Source organism: Narcine bancroftii, chromosome 8, assembly GCF_036971445.1.
Source record: "Narcine bancroftii isolate sNarBan1 chromosome 8, sNarBan1.hap1, whole genome shotgun sequence".
In the NCBI taxonomy this organism is placed as follows: domain Eukaryota; kingdom Metazoa; phylum Chordata; class Chondrichthyes; order Torpediniformes; family Narcinidae; genus Narcine; species Narcine bancroftii.
In genome coordinates, this window is record NC_091476.1 from 159,097,491 (window position 1) to 159,119,016 (window position 21,526).

Sequence of the window (21,526 nt, forward strand, 5' to 3'; positions counted from 1 at the left end):
GCTACTTATGTCCTTCACAGTTTCTGTGAGTTACAATCCAGCAATTTTCCCAACAATTTTCTGATACACCATATCTCTTGTTTAATACTCCCGTCCCATTCTAGTCATTCTATGCTCTGCAGCTGTGGCCTCCGTAATCTACTAAAGCATTAACTCTTTGTTGCCCTACTTACTACAGCAGAAGCCCCTTCCCATAATTCTTTACATTCCCCCTTTTATCATTTAATGATAACTACCTACAGCAAGTTAGTTTTAAGGGATGAATAAATCATTTTTAAAAATCACAAAAGCAACACAACCATTAAAATGATGGCTAGGATAAATGTTGTCCACCATTCCTGAAAAGGCTACCAAGATGCCCCAGGGGGGTTGTAATTGTGGAATTGTCTTCCTATTCTCTATACTTCATGTAACCGTTATTTGATGTGATTTGCTAAATGAATAATATTTCTGAAGTGTTGGAGATATAAGTACAACACTCTTGTCCTACTTCTCCTCACATTCCTCCTTTATCTGCCAAAAGTAAATCTAAAGTGCCAACTTTTTCTGCTCCCAATTGCCTATCAGAACATAAGCTCTGGGCTGGATTTTTGGTCCTTCTATGTTGTCCTCCTTTTTTCTCTGAGCAATATGTACCTGCGAATGCAACGTCTCAAGAATTTCAGTTATTTCTTGTACATAATTAATCATTTTTTCCCTAAAGGCACATAGGTCAAGACACACTTCTACATTTTTATCTGCTGCCCAAGGGGTGCGCAGCAGTTTTCCAAACAATAGTCCCTCCGGGGTTAGTCCTGTGCTAGTGTGTGGTGTAATTCTCATTTCAAAAAGGGCCAGAGGGACCACATTTAACTAGTTTAGTAGTTTAGTTCTGTTTCTTCAATTAATTTGGACAACTTATTTTTCAATATTCCCATTGCTCTTTCCACAATTCCAGCTGCCTGTGGGTGACGGGCGCAGTGAAATTGTTCTTCATTTACTTTAACAGTAAAGTGCGGCCCTTTGCTTGAGCTAATAATGGTTTGGTCAGGAGTCCAAATCAGGGTATTATTTCCTGTAATATAATTCCTATCGTTGTTTCTGCTTTGGCATTTCCTGTTGGTAATTGCCTCTATCTGTCTACTAAAAAGATCAATAATAACGAGACAGTACTTATGGCTGTGTACTCTAGGCAACCCCATAAAATCAATCTGTATACACTCAAACGGTCTTGTAGGCACTCATGTTCTACCCAGAGGGGATTCATTGCTTTACCGGGATTATTTTTCTGACAGATAATACCTTTCTGTGCCTTTCTTTGTGCCTCTTTTCTCAGACTACCACGTTTATAGAGCCACTCCTACCATTCCCTCCTTACCTAAATGTATCATTGCATGTATATAATGAAGCAACACAGGTAAAAGTACATCAGGTGCACAAACTTGTCCAATGGGGGTGGTCCATAACCGAGTCTCAGGATTTCTGGTGTACCCTGCTGTTTTCAGTTCAATTTAATTTGCTGGGGCATCCGCCTGAAGTTTTAATACACTCCCCTTGTCAGGCAGGGCCAGTCTATTCAACAGATGTTTGTCTCTGTCTGAATAGATAGTAAGGGGTCAATGGATAGCAGCAGCCTTTGCAGTTACATCTGCATGGGCGTTTCCATGGAAATGGGGTCTTGGGCTTTAGTGTGCACATCACTCTTAATTATTGCCCAGGTTGGACAGAGAAGCCAACTGGTTAGACACAAACGTCGCATTTTAAACTGGGGCACCCGAGGAGGTCAAGAATCCACAATGCTGCCTCAACACACCAAAATCATGTGAGTCCATGTAAATGTTAAGGGGTGTATCCTTTCCTTTAATGCAGACGCAGAGTTCAGCTTGTTGTGCAGAGAGGGGTGATGGAAGGCTGCCACTATAGAGGGAATGGCATGTGTGATCTGTTTTCTGGCACCAGCAGCCGATCCACTTCTTCTTCCCAGAAAAGCTGACCCATATCTTCTGGTGGCTCTGGTTCAGGTACATGCATCCCTGCTTCTTAATCAAAGCTCATGCTTGTGAGCATTTTTCAGTATGGCATCTTCTTGCTCTCTTTGCCTATTTGATGAAGGGTAAAATATTGTGTCCTAAGCAGTTGGGCATGTGTCCGACATTGATAGCCTTCAAGCTGTGGCTGCATTGTAAACTATTGTATCTTGACCTCTTCACGCTTTAGCTTTTCCCTTTTCTGGATTAACTTGACGAGGAGCCGTGTTCTTTCTAGGTCATGTCACAGTCGCTGCCATGATTTCAGGTGCTCTTTCGGTCCACAATTTTTCTCCTCTGATTCTCTTTGTCCTGCATTTAACTGAGACTGCAAGTGGGACTGTATCCACTGAAGGAGTGGAAACCATTTCTTAACTGAAGCTTTAATGTCTAATAGCTGTGAAGTCGCTGCATGAATCGGCTTTTATGTCGATTGGTAGTCAACTTGTGATCTTACTTAATCTGTCCATTTAATTTTACAAAGCTCTAGTGAAACAGTTCTCATCTTTGCTTCAGACAAATTACAGCCTTCTTATAGATACGGCTTCACTGCTACACATTCAGCTACTCCTCCTCCTTCTTCATCATAACTAGTGAGAGACAAGGCTTGGGGTACTTGCTCTGAGTCGAGGGGGGCTGGTGGCTATGGCGGGGTTGTGATGGCTGGGGTACATATGGGGGTGGTCCTACCCACAAGGAATCATCCTCATCCTCATTTTCCAAGAATAGGGTTGCCCCTTTGCCTTCTGCCATTCTTTTCAACCTTATTCCTTTATTTGTTTTCTTCTCCACTTTTTCCCTATATTCTTTTCCCATAATAATTGTTCAGCTTTCTCTATTACCCTCACAGACCACGTACCACTGATCGGCCTCTCCTCATTGCCTAACCTTTTTGTTAAAGATGCTGACAAATGTCGATATTTCTTTTGATTTTATTTGGTGCAAATAACACATTTGTTGCCCTGGGGCCCCCATCACTTTTATCTAACTTTTGTCCTGTTTTGTTGCACATCTGCTCATCCAAACGACTATTTATCCTAACCTTATATGCCACCAGTCGAATTTTAAATTTCACCCAGACTCTACTTACTTCGTAAGTATTCCAAATGAACCCTGTTGTACTACTGTAATCTTCCAAACAAATTTATTCCATATGAACTCTTATTCCAAATTAACTCTTATTATTCTTCCATAAAAATCATCTATATATCACCAAATGAATGTTTACTAGTTTGTACACTTTCTGATGAGGGAACCACAGTTCTCCCAGAGGCCGATGTAGGAGTCAGACACAAGGAATCTGAAGTTACCTTTATTTCTCCTTTCAGCCTCCTGAATGCTTACTTAGTCTGGAGGTACCCACATCTCCCAGTGAGATCCTGCTCACTATGCCAATATTAAAGTCGACCCACACTGTAATAAAACAAACAGCAGCAGAACCAAAGAGCATACAATCTCTTCCTTATTGTATTATGCTAGCGGGGGTGAGGGGGTACAAGGAAAGAGTTTACAATGTAACTCATTCTTTGCACTGAGCCCCACTCAAAGTACACAGCATTCTTGTACAACTTACTGTATATAGTCCTTTAGATAGGTACCTACGTGCACTTTTACATGTTTTTACTATTGGCAATCAAATCCTTTTGCTACTTCTGTCCTTTGAAGCTACTTCTGACGTTTGAAGCTACTTCTGTCGTTTGAAGCTACTTCTGTCGTTTGAAGCTACTTCTGTCCTTTGCAGTTTCTGTGACTTACAACAACTTTCCAATATGCTGTATCTCTTGCTTAATACTCCCATCCCATTCTAGTCATGCTATGCTCTGCAGCTGTGGCCTGCTTAACCTACTAAAGCATTAACTATTACTTGGCCTACTTACTACAGCAGAAGCCCCCTTCCCATAACTCTTTACACTCTCTGGTTCCTATATGTAAGCCAATTTTTAATCCACTCAGCCAAGCTTCCATGGATCCCATACCTCATGACTTTCTGAATGAGTCTCTCATTGGGGTACCTTGTCAAATGCCTTACTAAAATTCATATAGACCACATCAACTGCCCAAAATAATTAATTTTGTTACCTCCTCAAAAAATTCAGTTAGGCTCATGAGGCACAACCTTCTCTTTCCAGAGCCATGCTGACTATCCTTGAGTAGACTGGACTTCTCCAAATGCTCATAAATCCTATCCTTAAGAATCCTCTCCAATAGTTTGCACACCACTGATGTAAAACTCCCTGGAGTATAAATTCCCAGGATTCTTTCCAATACCTTTTGAAAACAAGAGGACAACATTTGCCATTCTTCAATCCTCCTACACCTCCCCTGTGACTAAGGAGGATTCAAAGATTATAGTCAATGCCTCAGATCTCCCTTCCCACAGCAACCTAGGGTATATTGCATCTGGCTCCAAGGATTTATCAATCTTAATATTTTTAAAAAGATCCAACACTTCCTCTTAATCTCAACATTGTCTAGCTCACAAGCCTGTTCTATTCTGACAGCCTTGAATGTCTTGGGATTCTCCTTAATCCAACTTGCCAAGGCCTTCTCATGCCCCCTTTGAGCTCTCCTAAGTCCTTTCTTAAATTCCTACTGGCTACCATATAATTCTCATGAGCCCTTCCTGTATTTTGCTTCATAAATCTAATAAATACTTCCTGCTTTGTCAACCATGGTTTCCTACCATCTTTTCCCTATCCTAGTGGGACAAACCTATCTTGTGCCCGGCCAGCGCAAGTGGTGCCTAAACATCCGCCACATTACTTCTGTGCTTTCTCCCGTGATCATCTGCTCCCAATTTACTCTCCCTAGTTCCTGCCTCATCCCATCATAATTATCCTTTCTCCAGTTGAACACTTTCCATTTTGTTTGTTTTTATCCTTGTCCATAATTACACTAAAGCTCAGGGAGATAAGGTCACCATCACTGAAATGCTTCCCCACCAAGAGGTCTGCTACCTGACCAGGTTCATTACCCAGTACTAGATCCAGTAAGGCCCCTCCTCTAGTTGGCCATTCCACATATTTTGTAAGGAATCCTTGGACACACCTAACAAATATGCCCTCTCTATCCCTCTTGCAGTTAGGTGGTGCAAATTAACATTAGGGAAGTTGAAATCTCCCATGTCAACAACCTGTAATTTCAACACCATTACAAAATTCTGCCTACTTATCTGTTCCTTGGGGTCCCAAGGGCTATTTGGGGGCCTATAGACTACTCCCAGTACAGTGATTGCTCCCTTCCTATTTCTGACTTCCACTCACACTGACTCAGTAGACGCTCCCTCTCTCCCATTTCAGCATCCTCCCTTTCTTCAGGCATGATACTATTCCTGACCAGTAATGCTACTTCCCCCTCCTCTCTTACCTCCCATCCTACTGTTTTTAAAGCATCTAAACCCCAGTACCTGCATCAGCCAATCCTGTCCATCTGCTAGCCAAGACTCTGTAATGGCCACATCATAATTCTAATTCTACATACTGATCTAAGTTCTAAGTTCAACTACTTTATTCGTAATAGTCCTTGCATTGAAAGAGACACATTTCAAACCTTCAGACTACGTCCATACTTCCTCCCGTGCCTGTCCTTTCTCACAAATACACAACACATTGTATCATGCTTTTTACCTTCTGCCCTATTCTCTGCACTCACATTCTGGCTCCCATCCCCATGCCAAATTAGTTTAAATCCTCCCCAACAACTCTAGCAAACCTACCTGCCAGGATATTGGTCCTTCTTCAATGAAGGTGCAGTTTGTCCTTTTGGTACAGGTCAGATTTTCCCCAGAAGAGATCCCAATGATACACAAATCTGAACCCCAGGCCCCTGCACCAACTCTTCAACCACGCATTCATCTGCCACAATTCCTATTCCTACCCTCACTGGGGTGTAGCATAGGCAGCAATCCCAAGATGAGCACCTTTGAGGACTTGTTTTTCAGCTTCCTTCCTAACTCTCTATATTCCCTCTTCAGGACCTCAACCCTACCCCTATCTATGTCATTGGTAGCAAGGTGGACCACATCAGGTGGCTGCTCACCCTCCTGCTTGAGAATATTGTGAACTCGACCTGACCCTGATAACTGAGAGGCAACATGCCATCCAGGAGTCTCGATCTCATTCACAGAATATCCCATCTGTTTGCCTAACTAGCAAATCCCCAATCCCCTCTTCTATCCCCTTATCCCCTTCCCTTTTGAGCTAAAGGGCCTGACTCTGTGCTAGAGACATGACCATTACGTATTGTCCCTGGTAGATCATCCTAACAGTATACTTATTATTGAGGGGAACAGCCACAGGGGTGCTCTGCACTGACTGCTTCTTCTCCTTCACTCTCCTACAGTCACCCAGTTACCTGCTCCCTGACCTCCCTGAAGCTCCTATCTATCATCCCTTCTGCCTCCCAAATGATACAGAGTTCATCCAACTCCAGTTCCTTAACTCAGTCTGTCAGATGTCAGGAGCTGCAGCTGGATGCACCTCTTGTAGGTGTAGTCATTAGGGACATTTGTGCTCTCCCAGATTTTAAACATCCTGCATTGGGAGCATCCCACTGTCTTGGCTGCAGCCTCCATTACCTATTCTTTGTTTATATGCAAAGATCTTACCTGACCTTTGCTTACCTGAAAGAAGCTCAGCCTCTTCTCCCCGAAGCCACTTGAGGCAAAGCCTCAAACTCCCACTCCTACTCTGGGCTGCTCTACACTGATAGTTCCTTGACAAGATTTCTTACTTTTATGCCGATGCTCCACTTGAATTTCTGTTCACGTGATTGCAGTTCCTCCAATCTTGGCAGTCATAATGATGATAACGTTAGATTAAGAGGAAACAGGCTGAAACATAAGCATCCTGAGGACTGGAAGAGAGTAAACCCTACTTTAAATGGAGGAGCCAAATTCCTTTTGAACAACCTGATGAAATAATAAAGGTTAATGAAACCTTTATGTTTATGGATTTGAAAAAGCCATTTGATATAAGAAGTTAAAGACAAGATAGCAAAATCAAAGACCATAAGATTAAAGCAAATTTGGCTACAAAATTAGCTATGGATCAGAGGGTGGGGTCTTTTTACAATTTCACCAAAACAAAGTTTAGAGCTGAGGTAAAAACACTATTTTTCTTGATTTATATTGATGACCCATGGCAGTGTCAATTCTGAAAAGGAGCTTAAAATTAAAAATGTAATTGCTGATAAGGAAGAGGAGTCTTAACCACACTTAGTGAAAATGGAGTGAGAAGATATGAAATGCAGCCAACTCCATCTCGATTCCAACTCCAAATTATGCTCATAATTTTAGGACGCAGAACATCTAACAATACTGTCCAGAACCGGCCCTTTGGCCCATGATGTTGTGCTAACCTATATAAACCTAGTCAACAATCTAAACTTTTCCTACCTCACACCCATAGCCCTCTATTTTTCTTCAATCCTGGGCCTGACTAAGAGTCTTTTAAATTTCCATACAATACCAGCCTCCACCACCACACTTGCCAATGCATTCCAGGCAGCCACTACTCTTTGTAAACTTATCTTTGATGTCTCATCAAAACTTTCCTTCCATCATCTTATACAGATGTCCTCTAACATTTACTACCATTGCCCTGGCGGTGGGGGGGGGGGGGGGGGGGGGGGAGGTAGGTGTTGGTTGTCCATCCTATCTATGCCTTTCATAATCTTGTATTCATCTATCAAGTCATTTTCATCTTCCTTCACTCCAAAGAGAAAAGCCCATCTCTGTTAACCTTGCCTCATAAGGCATGTTCTCCAATCTCGGCTAAAACCTTGGTAAATCTCCTCTGCACCTTCTCCAAAGCTTCCACATCCAGAATTGAACACAATATTCCAAGTATGGTCTAACCAGAATTTTATAGATCTGCAACACTCCCTCACAAGTCTTGAATTCAAACCCCTGACTAATGAAGGCCAGCATTCCATAAGCCTTCTTAACTACTCTATCAACCTGTGTGGTAAGCCTGAGAGATCTATGGATTTGGACCCCAAGGTCCTTTGTTCTTCCACATTGTTAAGAATCCTGCCATCAACTATGTAGTCCACCTTCAATTTTAATCTTCCAAAATGCATCACTTCACACTTATACAGAGTTCCATCTGCTACTTCTCCACCCAACTCTGCAATCTATGACAATCTTCTATACTATCCACAACACCTCCAACCTTTGTGTTTTCTGCATCCTTCCACTTCTTCGACTAGGTCTTTATAAAAATCATTAAGAGCAGGGGTCCCAGAACAGATCACTCCAGAACTCCACTAGCCACCGACTTCTAGGCAGATAGTTTCTATCTACTACTACCCTTTACTTTCTGCAGGCAAGTATAAATCCACACAACTAAGGTTCCATGGATCCCATGCCTCATAACTTTCTGAATGAGTCCGCAATGGGGAACCTTGTCAAATGCCTTACTAAAATCCATATGCACCGCATCTACTACCTTACCTTCATCAAAATTTCTTTTGTCAATTACTCAAAAAACTCAATTAAGCTCGTGAGGCATGACCTGCCTCTCACAAAGCCATGAAGTCTATGCTTCTCTAAACGCTTACAAATCCTATCCCGAAGAATCTTCGCAAATAGTTTGCCCACCACCGATGTAAGACTTGTTTGCTTATAATTCCTAGGAATCTCCCTGTTACCTTTTTTAAAAATGGGGACTATATTTGCCATTCTCCAATCCTCCAGCATCCCTCCTGTGGCCAGGGAGGATGCAGAGATCATTCCCAATACCCCAGCAATCTTTTAGCTCATTCCTATAGTAACCTAGAGTATATCATGTCCAACGCAAAATTTATCAATCTGAATGTTTTTAAGAAGAACCAGCATTTTTTCTTTCTTTATCTCCACATGCTCCAGCTCGCAAGCTTGATCTATTCTGACCTCACCCTGTTCAAGGTCTTTTCTCTGGTAAACACTGAAGCAAAGTATTCATTTGGGACCTCTCCAACCTCCTTTGCTACCAGGCCCATGTTCCTTCCATTATTCTTAAGCAGCCCTTTCTTCACTCTAGTCACTCTTCTGTTGATTTAGGATTTTCCTTAATCCTATTTGCCAAGGCCATCTCATGCTCCCTTCTAGCTCTCCTAAGTCCTTTCATGTTCCTTCCAGGCTGCCATACAATTTTCAAGAACCCTTCCTGACTTTTGCTTCCTAAGCCTAATATATGCTTCCTTTTTTTCTTCTTAACCAGCTGCCTCATCTCTTTTGTCAACCATGGTGCCCTTATCCCACCATCTTGTTTTCTGTCTCAGTGGGACAAACCCATCCAAAACCCCACATTATTTCTGTGCTTTTCCCCAACAACATCTGTTCCCACATTGCTCTGCCCAGTTCCTGCCTAATCCCATTGTAATTTGCCTTTCCCCCATTAAACATTACCATTTTGTCTACTCCTATTCTTGTCCATAGCTGTGCTAAAGCTCAGGGGATTGTAGTCACTTTCTCCAATGTGCTCCCCCACCAAGAGGTCTGTCATAACTAGGTTCATTATCTAGCACTAGATCCAGTTTGGCCTCCCCAATAGTCAGTGTGTCATGAATTAACATGAATTGGGTCGGCACAGTTGACGTAGTGGTTAGTGCAACGCCTTTACAGGACCAGCGATCAGGACTGGGGTTTGACTCCCACGCTGTCTGTACATTCTCCCGGTGTCTGCCTGGGTTTTGAAGGGTGGGGAGGGAGGGTCCGGTTTCCTCCCTCCGTTCAAAATGTACCAGGGTTATAGATTAATTGGATGTCAATTGGGTGGCACGAACCCGTGGGCCAAAATGGCCTGTTACCGTGCTGCATGTCTAAAAATTTTTTTTTAATTATAAATTGTCCAGAAGAGGTGGCAGAAACAGGAACAGTAATAACATTTAAGGAGTATCTGGACAACTATTTGAACGAGAAGGTCTGAGAGAGATATGGACAATTGGAATTGGTACGGATAGGCCTGATAGGGGACACCAATGGGCTCGTTTTATTAAAAATCCTATACAACTTTCTGACTGTGAAATATTTTAGATTATGGAATAAACTGCTGTTTTCTAAATTGGGCGCTCGAATTTTCAAAGGGGATCTGGCCAAACACTTGAAATCCTCTTAAGGGACGAAGTGAAAAGAACAGAGGAATAATCAGGTAGCGCTGCGAAGGAGCAAGTACAAGCACAGTGGGGCGAATGGCCTCATTTTGTTAAGGTGATTTCAATGCAGATAACTATTTACTGCATATTGGTAAACGAAGCTGATCCGCTTCACATCCCCTGGCATTTGGGGCAACGTCCCGAGCGCGACGTGTGATGGGGAGGGGGTTTGGTTCCAGGGTGGGGAACAGAGTTCCTGCTGAATGGAATGTCGCTGCGGCTCTGTTGCCTTGGGGATAGGTAATAAACAAGTCTCTGCTGCCCAGAAAGGAGCAGACACATTTCGGTGGAGGCAAGAGAGCGACGGGTAAGGGGGGAACTTTGCGCGACTGAATGGGTGCGGGGCAGTAGTCCTGGGACTGGCAACCTGGACGACTCGGGAGCCGCGGGCGCTGGCGTGAAGACACGGTCAGGGCGATGTATCCCTGTGCCCTGGGCCAGCCGGCTGGGAGATTCCTGTGGCTGCCACCGATTTCTGGCCAGGTTCTTGGTCACCTTTTCTGTGCGAACCGGGAACACCGAGGGTCCCCAAACCCCTTCATAATCCAGCACCATCCTGCGGTCCCCTTTAGTCCGACTCAGGCTGATCCCCCCCCCACTCAAGGACAGTTTTATTGTAGCATTTATTTGCTACAGGAAATTCCTAACATTACCTTTCAATTCTGGAATGTGTACGACTGAACTATTGAAATTGAACTTAAAATTACTTTTTGTTCGTTTGAAAAAGATGGCTCTTCTGGCCAACAATGTGGAGATATAAGGGATTCTTCATTGTATCTTATCTATTTTCTATTCAACATTAATTCTGGCCATATTATGTGGAATGGATGAACTGTTCACTCAATATAATTGTAGAAATAGATGTTTTGAATGGGATACCATGGCCTAAAATTTTACTTTTCATATTATAGGGTATCATTTAGTTTTAGAAATATTATAGGGTATCAATTAGTTTTAGAAATAAAAACAGAATTAGAAATTACCAAATGCAATAGCTGTTTTCTAAATTAATGGCCAAGAAGTTCTTCTTCTTGCAAAGGTTTTTTAAATTGGCAAACTTCAGTGGGCTAATGTGTGACTTCGTGGTAATAGAACAGGGCTTGCGTGGAAATAGCGCGTAATGGTTTAAAAAAAATATTAAAATTAAAAGGGCTGTTGGCTGTTCACCAATAGCAGAGAGTCAAAGGAGGTCGGTAACTTGTGCGTCACAAATTGCAGGTAAGTGAGTGTGGTGGGTAGCAGTGGACCGAAATCCATGGAAGTGAGCGTCAGATCTCTGTCAATTTGACTGGGAAGTTTGAAATCAAACTTTGAATGTCAAAGTCACTAGCAGGTTGTGCTCAGGAGATTTTGGGTCATGATCAGGGGGAAATATAGTTTGAAGTGTCCTGTGGCAGATTTGAGGGATAACAACATCAACAGGAGTTACTTGAAGATGGCAACACTGGTACCCAGGTTTGAATCTAGTGCTTTCTTTAAGTACAGTTCTCCCTGAGAATGCGTGGGTTTCCTCCAGGTGCTCTGGTTTCCTCCCACATTCCAAAGACATACGAGGTTCGTAGGTTAATTGATTGCATGGCTGAAATTGGGCGGCACAAGCTCTGGGTCATTGTGCTGTATCTCTAAAAGAAATCCTGAGTGCCAGACTCCAAGGCTTGGAATGTCATCAGGCAGTTCTTCTTTAATCTTGCTGAAATATACATCACATTCATCAAAATGTTTTGCCAAATCTTGTCTTCTTGTCTGTGAACCACCTGCATCCACCTGAATATTCATCAATTACTTGATTTATCGTGGATATCAACAAGATGGCAGGACATTTGGCAGTTCTCATGTTGATTTGGAACACAGTTAAATGCAGGTTCAGCATTCATTTTAATCATGTTGCTGGCAGTGAGGAGGGGCGTGGTGGTGGGGGGGGGGGGTGGGTGGAGGAGAGGAGATTGCAAGAAGCTGTGTATATTCCACAAGAAGAGAGGGAAAACTAGAAAAGTTGTTGCTTACGGCAGTCGCAGTCAAACATTTTTCTATGTCACACACTGGTTGGCTTTTGCATGATGGAAAATTCCTCTTTTTCAAATTGCTCTCCTAACCTGTAAAGCATTTAATTTTTAATTTTAAAAAATGACATTTTGTACAGTTTTACTTGAGCTACGTAACAAGTGTAATTATTTAGGCCTAGATTATCATCAACATCTCACCACTTCAATGCAGGTTAAAAAGATTAGGAAAGAAAAGTTTGGAATTTTGGAACTTTCACAGGTACAACTTGTGAAGTCTTTTTGAAGTATGGTAGTGACATGAAAAAAAACAAAAGCCAAATTGCATTCAGCAAGGTCACATGACACCAAAATGACAATGACAAGTACATGCATGTGGAAATGAACAAATGGAAATGAACCCTTCTCCTGGCTCCACAACAGCCCCCCAAACCACTGCTAGCCACTTTTTTTGACTCCCTTTCTGGGAGGCACACACGATCCAGTAATCTCACCCGGGTCCAAGGAGGGCTACAGGAATGCTGCAATTTGAAAGTGCCCATTGATTCACCCCACCCACTCTTTGCTGGAATCTCAATAAGGCTTTTTCTCAAATAAGCAACCGGCAAATAAATAGATAAAAATAATGCAGAAGTTAAAAATGGTTCCCCCAAGTGATCAGTTTGCTAACCCATGCAATACATGATCTCTTTTTTTGGGTGGGGGGGTTAATAAAACCACCATGTATAATGGAATTGATATGATTATATGATTATTATATTTTGTAATTTGACATGAATACATGTATGGAAATTTTAAATAAAACATTAATAAAAAAAACACCCACAATCTCAAGCAACGGGAAAATTCACTTACACAGCATCAACCAATCCCTTTAAGTGTTGAGTCCCGGTGGGGGGGTTACTATATAATGGCTGTTTCCTTAGCAAGCTGCCTGTCCATATGATTCACTGGTCTAATTTAGACAGGAAAGGAACATTTTGACTTGATCTCAGACATGCTTATGGTGGGAATGAAATTCAAATGTCTGCAGATGCTATGATTGTGGTCAAAGCACAGAAATGCTGGAGGAACTCAGCCAGTCTCATAGCTTCCACAGGAAGTAAAGGTATATTACTGACATTTTAGGCCTAAGCCCTTCCTCAAGGTGTGAATGAAAAAGACAGGCATCTGAATTAAAGGCTGGGGAAACAAAGAGAAAAATATGAGAGGAAAAAGAGTACAGACCAACAAACAAAAGGTGCTCTTATCATATCCAATTAGATTTCAGATTTAGACATCATATACAACCCTGAGATTCTTTTTCCTATGGGTGAGGCAGAATCACCACTTATTAGTAGTGCAAAAATGATTCAATTTACACATGTTGACAAAGGAAGAAATGTAAACAAACTGACTATGCAATACAAAGAAAAAAAATCAATAAAAAGTAGGAGTCTTTAAATGAGTCCTTGATTGAGTTTGTCATTGAAGAGTCTGATGGTGGAGGGGTAGCAGCTGTTCCTGAACCTGGTGGTGCAGGTCTTATGGCACCTATACCACTTTCCTGATGGTAGCAGTGAGAACAGAGCATGTGCTGGGTGAATCCTTGATGATTTCTGCTGCTCTCTCATGGCAGCGTTCCCCATAGATGTTCTCGATGGTGGGGAACTTGTTACCCATGATGTCCTGGGCTGAGTCCACTACCTTTTGCAGGGTTTTCTGCTGAGAAGCATTGGTGTCCCCATACTAGACCATAATGCAGCCAGTCAGCACACTTTCCACCACACATCTGTAGAATTTTGCCAGGCTGTCTGATATCATACCAAACCTTTGCAAACCCATGAGGAAGTAGAGGTGCTGATGTGCTTTTTGCACAATGGCATTTGTGTATTGGGTCCAGGAAAGATTCTCTGAGATAGTGAATTTTCTTACCCTCTTCACCTCTGGATTGTATACCTCTGGTTTTCCCTTCCAGAAGTCAACAATCAGCTCCTTGGTTTTGGTGACATTATAATGGGAGGTTATTGATGGTGCACCATTCAGCCAAGTTTTCAATCTCTCTCCTGTATGCTAACCCATTGCCCCTTTTTATACAATTCAATACTATCAGCAAACTTGTAAATGTGTTGCTATCATACTGAACTGCACAGTCAAAAGTGTAAAGTGAATAGGGTAGGGAGCTAATAACACAGCCCCGTGGTGCTCCAGTACTGATGGAGATTGTGGAGGAGATGTTCTTACCAATCTTCACTGATTGTGGTCTGGAGGTGAGGAAATCCAGGATCCAATTACAGAGTGGAGTGAGTCCCAGGCCCTGGAGTTTGCTGATCAATTTTCATTGTTAAATGCTAAACTGTAGTCAATAAAGCTTATCTTAATTTATGCATCTTTGCTGTCCAGATGTTCCAAGGCTTTATATAGTCAGTGAGAAGGCACATGTTGGCCAGTGAGATAGACCAGTTGCTACAATAGGCAAATTGGAACAGATCCATGTTGCCATTCAGTCAATACCTGATATGCTTTAGCAACAGCCTTTCCAAACACTTCATCAACTGTTGATTTAATGGTCACTGGTTGATAGTCATTTAGGCAGGTTACCACAATCTTCTTGGGCACCGGTACAATGGACTCCTGTTTAAAACAGGTGGGTAACACACCCTGCCAGAGTGAGATGTTGAAGATATCCGTGAATACATTGGCAAGTTGGTCAGCACAAACTTTTAATACTCAGCTGGTACTCCATCCAGACTGGATGCTGTCCTCAGATTCATTCTCCTGAAGGCAGCCCTTAGGTCATCCTGGGTTAGGAGAGGAGAGGATCATCAGGGGACATGGGAGTGCACACTGGTGATTCTTCCTTGTCCTTATGGTCAAATCGGGTGTAGAAAGCATTGAGTTCATCTGGGAGAGAAGCTTTGCATCAGATTTGGGTTTGTAGCATCATATGTCATTTAGTCCTGTCCATATCCATCAGGTAACCTTCGTTATTTCCATTTTCATCCAGAAACTCCACTTCACCCGAGAAATGGCTTTCCAGAGATGATATCTGCTCCTTCTGTAATAATAATTAACACGTTTTGTCTGTTGGACTGGACTCTCCTCCCATTCCTCCCCCTTTCTCACCCCAGCCTTTAATTCAGACGCCTGACTTTTTTCACTCACACCTTGAGGAAGGGTTCAGGCCCGAAACATCGTTAATATACCTTTACCTCCCATGGATGCTGCGAAACCGGCTGTGTTCCTCCAGCATTTCTTGTGCTTTGAATGGTGATGGAGGGGTTATTTCCTGTGCCCCGTTCACTCTATCAGACCATTCCAATCCAGCTTCTCCTCCTTTCTTTTGACCTGACCAGAGATTAGCAACACTTTGGTTAAAGTCTCTTCAGCAACATCTCAGAGAAGATGAAATTCCTAGACTACATTTATTTTTAACGTCTAAAAATCATCATAGATTTTGTGCTTCCAATTTAATTCCACTGATTCAAATTGATGTGTTCATTTGCTTAAATTTAACTTTTCTTCATATATTCCTTTCTAATCTTTTTAACTTTCCAAGTTGTAAATAATACTTCTGTTACGATGAAAGGTCTGAAGTGATAGCTTTGCTCCTCTTTCCATGGCACCTAAACTGCTAACAATTTCCATTTCTTTTACTTTTGCTGCATAATTTACAGGATTTAAAATTTGACAGTGATCACATTAACAGTGGTCAGCTGGGTTTAAACTTGCATTCCAATTGTGTTCTTCACTGAAGAGATAAATAGCTGGCAAAGCATCTGCAGACTTTTTGTGTTCCTGCTGGCAATGTGACTCCTCTTTGGTTATTTGGTTGCTTTCTTCTGACTTTTGTTTATCTCTGTGTCTTTTTTGTGATCTGATCAAAGCCCAAGTTCCTCAGTGACATGGGCGCAAACACCATCAGCTGTACCACCAAACTTAGTAACTTATCCCCGAAAAATTGGCACTCGGAGCAGCTCTCCTCTCAAGTCCTCCAGCCCACGATGAGCTGTCTTGGGTAAACTTATACTTCTCATTTTGTTCGTTTTAGATTGCTTACAATATTTGAGCTACCGAAAGAAAATAGACACACACACTGAGAGCAGTTCAGTTTATACAAATGTTTATTACTAATTCAAAAACTGATTTCACACTACAATATGCAAGCCCTTCCCAACTATACTTATCAACGCTTGGACTGGTCCCAACTGCCGAAGCGAGGCAACGACTGCACACTTGTAGTAGGTTGTCAGGGCGCTGGTAGCAGCTTCTCCACCTCCCCTGACCGGGACGTTGCTCGGACTCTGGCTGTTCTTCCTTCTTGACAAGGGGTGTTCCCACCCCTCGGAGCGTCTAAACTTCAGCAGCAGGACCACAGGCTTATATACCCCAAAAACAATTAATCATGCACCTACTCCTTCTAACATTTGTCAGTCAAAATCAAAACTGAACATACTATTCTACAATTTAGAAGATTAATTATTATGGAACCAGGATGTTATGATTTCCTGGTTTATCTCGTAGATACAAAGACTTATTAAAACTTCTCGAGCAAGACAGGTTGTGACCAATTCGTCAATTTCAGAGTGTTGCATTTGACAACTGCTTTCCCTGGGCCTCACAGTGGAATTCCATTTCAAAGTATATCTTCAGATAAATCCCCATGGCTGAGTTTAATTTCATCTGCTAGTTCTGAAAGTAAGGTGACCTGAGTGTGGCCCCAGTGTCGTCAGTTTCACAGAAGCAAAAAGCATCTGGGCACATGGTTTTAATCCTCCATTACATGAGCTGATTGTACTGATCTGTGACTAAAGGATTGGCCGAATTGGGTTTAATTACCTGAAAGAGCACCAAGTGTATGTGGTAGTTTGTAGATTTGTAACTGGGAAATATTTACAAAGCTCATCCAAAACATTTTGATCAGAATCAGAATTTATTGTTGTGAACATGTCATTTGTTGTTTTGCAGAACCATTAAAGTGCAAATGTTGGTTCTGTATAAAATTATACTTAAAAATAAATAAATATGTGAGAAAATGAGGTAGTGTCTGTGTTCATTGTCCATTCAGGAATCTGATGGCAGAAGGGAAGAAGCTGTCCTTGTGCGGCTGGGTGTTTGCCTTCATGCTCCTGTGCCTCCTTCCCCATATTGGCTAACTTGCTCCCTCTTGTGGTTTTGCTAACTCCTGGTGACTGCAGTAACAAAATGAACAAGACTAAGTGCATATAGTGGGAGGAGATATTTTTCAATAAGCCAACCAAAATTATTTCTGTTTTCTTTTCGTGTAGTAACAGCCTCTTCATCCCTTTCTCCTTGAACAAGTCTCTCAGCATTGAGAATGCTGGCGAGGATCTGTCCTGGAGCCTCCATGTTGATGCCATCACAAAGAAAGCTTGCCAGCAGCTATACTTTGTGAGGTGTCTGAGGAGATGTCGCCGAAGACTCTCGAAAACCTCTTCAGGAGTACCCTGGAGAGCATTCTGGCTGGTTGCGTCACTGGCTGGTACAGAAGCGCCAATTCTCAGGACAACAGTAAATTCCAGAGGGTGGTTAACTCGCCCTGCGACATCACAGGCACCAGACTTCCCTCCATCGAGGTCATCTACATGAGACGGTCTTAAAAAAGCAGCTGCTATCCTCAAAGACCCCCACCACCCAGCCACGCCCTCTTTAGTCTGCTACCATCAGGAAAAAGGTACAAGAGCCTGAAGATGGGCACTCAGCAGCACAAGGACAGCTTCTTCCCCGCTGCCATCAGATTCCTGAATAATCAATGAACCAAAGACTTTTCGTGCAGTACTATTTTTTTTATTTATTTATAGTAATATTGTAAGATGATTATAATATGAATGTTTTCACTATGATACTGCCGCAGAACACTGAGTTTCATGACTTGTTCATGACAATAAATTCTGATTCTGATTTCCTTTCACTCCAGTTCTGTGGTTAATGAAAGGGTTGATGAGCCTCGTATGACCCTGCAAATGCTGCCACCAGTGCAGCTAGGGGGGATATGTGAATTATCTCAGAGGTAGTGTTCTCATTTCCATGATTTTCAGTGGACTTTCATGTATTCCTGATGCATGAACTCAAGGTTTTGAGTGCCATGCCAGAGACTCTTGGGACATGCGATGTTTTACTACAAGGGGTTTCTGGAATCCTTGAATCATTTGCTCTGTCCTTCAGTAATCTCCTGCCATAATGGAGCATTGTACATGGTTTGCCCATCAGAATCTGAATGTTATTGGAACTTCAATTAAAGGAATGTGGACCAAGAAGAGGACACTGACATTAATTCTCTAATGCATGGGGTCTAGTAGGTGTTAATTGGACAAGCTGTGGTGTAATGGATTATTATTTCGGAAAGCAACAGATGAACAAACTCAGAAGATTAGGACCAGTGCCGCAGTCTAAATGCAGTTGGCTATTCTAAGAGGATCATGTGGTTTTCTCTGAGAGAGAGAGAGAGAATTAAGTTCTACAGTTCAACAGCAGCAGCTGGAACTGGAACAGGACAAGCTAACAAACTTGTAGAAAAGCCCCATTTTGAAAACGGTTTGTAAGTTCTTAGTTCAGCCTGGTCAAAGCCATTGTGATCCATACAAGAGGAAATGGCTGGCTGCATAATGTTACACTTGAAATAAGGGAAACAAAAAGGAACTCTGTGGTGACCTGAAAAAAGGAGGTCATCCTCTGGAAAACCCTGACGGGGCAAGTTTCTTCAGCAAAACACTGAAGTGGCTGATCAGAAGGAATCAGTTGTGGGTGTCCAACAAGCAACAAATCTCTCTTTGTAAACTGACATGAACCTTCCTGAACGGTAACCATTTACCTTTCAAGCACCAAAGCCTGGTGAAATTCATAAATGTTCTATACACAATATAAGAATTGCCTGCAACCAGTGAACTTGGAGGAGTGAGAAGTGAGATTGGACTGTGAATCAAATAACTTTTCTGAACTTACACACCCATTACATACATGTGTGCTTGGATTTAGAAGGGGGTTAAGTTAAGTTAGTTAAGTTAATAGTAATAAGTTAAAGTTTGATCCTGTTTTCATGTTTAAAGATAATTAAAAGCAATGTTTGTTTAAGTAACCATTTGTCTTGGTGAATTTCTATTGCTGCTGGGTTTTGGGGTCCTCTGGGCGCATGACACAATAGGAGTAAAAAGGATGGTCAACATGTCAGAATGGAACACTTCATCAAGAAAGTTTTGACAGAGGACTCCAATTCAAAATGCCAACCATTCTTTTTCACTCTTGAATGCTGCATGACCTGCTGAGTTCCTCGAGCAGATTGTGCTTTTCTCATATTGAATTGCTCCATTCCCAAGGAATAGGAATTCATCCATGCAAAAACTATAAAAATATAATTGTGGGACTATTCTAAACATTGATATTTTCATATAATTTTCTGTTTAGTACTTTTTACAAGTAGGAACACAGTTGACCTTTGAGAAGTTAATATTCTAATGAAAATCAATCATTAATTGATGATTCAACCAGAAAATACTCATCATGTCAGATAACATCTGTGGAAATAGAAACGGGGTTAATGCTTCAGAATAAAGATCATTCATCAGCTGGTAAAGAGAGAAAACAAGCAAGGTTTAAATTAAGACCATGATGGGTAAATTGCAGTTTAAATAAAATTAGAATTAAGGAATAGTAGAGGAGATCAATGATATGTTTTCTCAGATCAGCCATGAACTCAGTGACTGGCGGAGCAGGCTCGGTGGGCCAGATGACCTACTCCTGGTCCTTTTTCCTACGTTCTGATGCCAGCACATATGACGTGGGCATTTGTTGCAGCCCCACACAGCAATTCAATCTTAAATACAAAAATTCATTGGATCCAAAAGAAAGTGCCATGTCAAATCCAGAATTACAGGGGTGCAAGGTTGTCTTAGGCTCATGTACTGGGGTACAGGGTTTGGGTCAGACCGGTAAGGTAGTGGGAACATGGTGGTGATGCAACTAGAACTGGGCAGTATTTTTAAAACAAGTCTGTTTTGGAAACTCCATTGGTGTTGATTTGCACAAAAATGCCTGCCACGATTGTCAACACCATTTATAACTTGCCAATACGAGGTGCATAAAAGTGCAAGCTCATTCCAACTCAACAACTCTGCAAATTAGAACCTGTTTGCATGAACATTAAGGGTGGGATCAAACCCATATCTTATTCATCTTATAAAATGAATTGTACACCATGTAAATTCTTGAGCATCTTGTCTGTGCAGATAAGTTTTGGGATGAAGTTATATTTTTATTTTTAATTCCTTGCTGATTCTTTATCAGCAAGCCTCGTTAGATCAAATATATTTAAAGATTTTATCTGAGACTTCTGCTAATGCAGAAACACTGGAAACAATTGTAAGGAGAATGCAATCCATGAATCCTTTATTATCTTTCTTGAGATTTGGTGAGATTTAGAAATAACTTGAAGATTATTACATGAACAGATTAATCAGATCCTCTGTTATTGCTTTTGTCTGATTAGATGTCCACAATCTGAGACTGGAATACTTTGGTTATCATTGGGTACATTATGGTAGATTATATCCAACACCCTGAGTTTAAGGACAAACAGATTCAAAAGCCTGAGTACAAAAAGATTCATTACCTACCAACAGGAAATCCCAGCAAAGGTAATATTAAAGATGTACACTATATTTCTTGATATACAGTTTGTTTATACCAATGTCTTCTTAATGGAAATTCTCAGACCAGATTTAATCTGTTACTGGTTGCTTAATAGCTAATGAATTTGCTAGAATATACTGGTTTTTGAAATTTTAAATGCTCTTCTTTACATCAAGTTATGTCCTCCTCACTTAATGGCATAATTTAATGGATAGCACAGCCCAGGCCCTTCAGCCCACGATGACGTGCTGACCTTCTCCACAACAATCTCATTTTTCCCAACCTCATACCCATATATATATTTTATGTATCAATAAAGACCATAGACTAACACAACCTTTTAAGAAAGTAAAAGTTCAATTCATAGTGAGGCTCTGTGATTGGCTCAGGGTCGTGGCCCTGAGTTTCAGGGTTTAGCTCAGATCAGTGACAAAGGGTTGTTGTACTGATATAATTCAGGAAACTGAGTCAGGTACCAGTGAGTATCCCTGCAGAAGCTGGTGACCCTGTGATATTTGTTTCAGAGGCCTGTGTCAGAACATAATTGAGAAGGTGTATCCTTGCAAGGCATCAAACCCTGATGGCATTCCTGGCAGGGTATTGCACATCTGTGCTGACCAATTAGCTGGAGTGTTCAGACCTTTACAATCTCTCACTGCTGCAGTCGGAGGTTCCCACCTGCTTCAAAAAGGCATCATTCATCACTCACCCTGCCCAAGAAGAGCGGGGTGAGCTGCCTCAATGACCACCGCCCAGTAG

General features: G+C 41.8%; 1 protein-coding gene across 3 annotated transcripts in view; it reads left to right on the top strand.

Moving 5' to 3' along the window:
- The first annotated feature begins 10,373 nt into the window (after positions 1-10,373).
- stpg1 (sperm-tail PG-rich repeat containing 1) overlaps positions 10,374-21,526 on the top strand; it is a 40,559-nt gene continuing 29,406 nt past the window's right edge. For 2 of the 3 annotated variants that reach the window (XM_069895651.1, XM_069895653.1), the window contains exons 1-2: positions 10,374-10,449; positions 20,625-20,772. In XM_069895651.1, coding sequence (XP_069751752.1) covers positions 20,673-20,772 — 100 coding nt within the window. In that variant the 5' untranslated portion in view covers positions 10,374-10,449; positions 20,625-20,672. The remainder of the gene's footprint in view (positions 10,450-20,624; positions 20,773-21,526) is intronic. The other variant, XM_069895652.1, reaches the window with a different exon arrangement.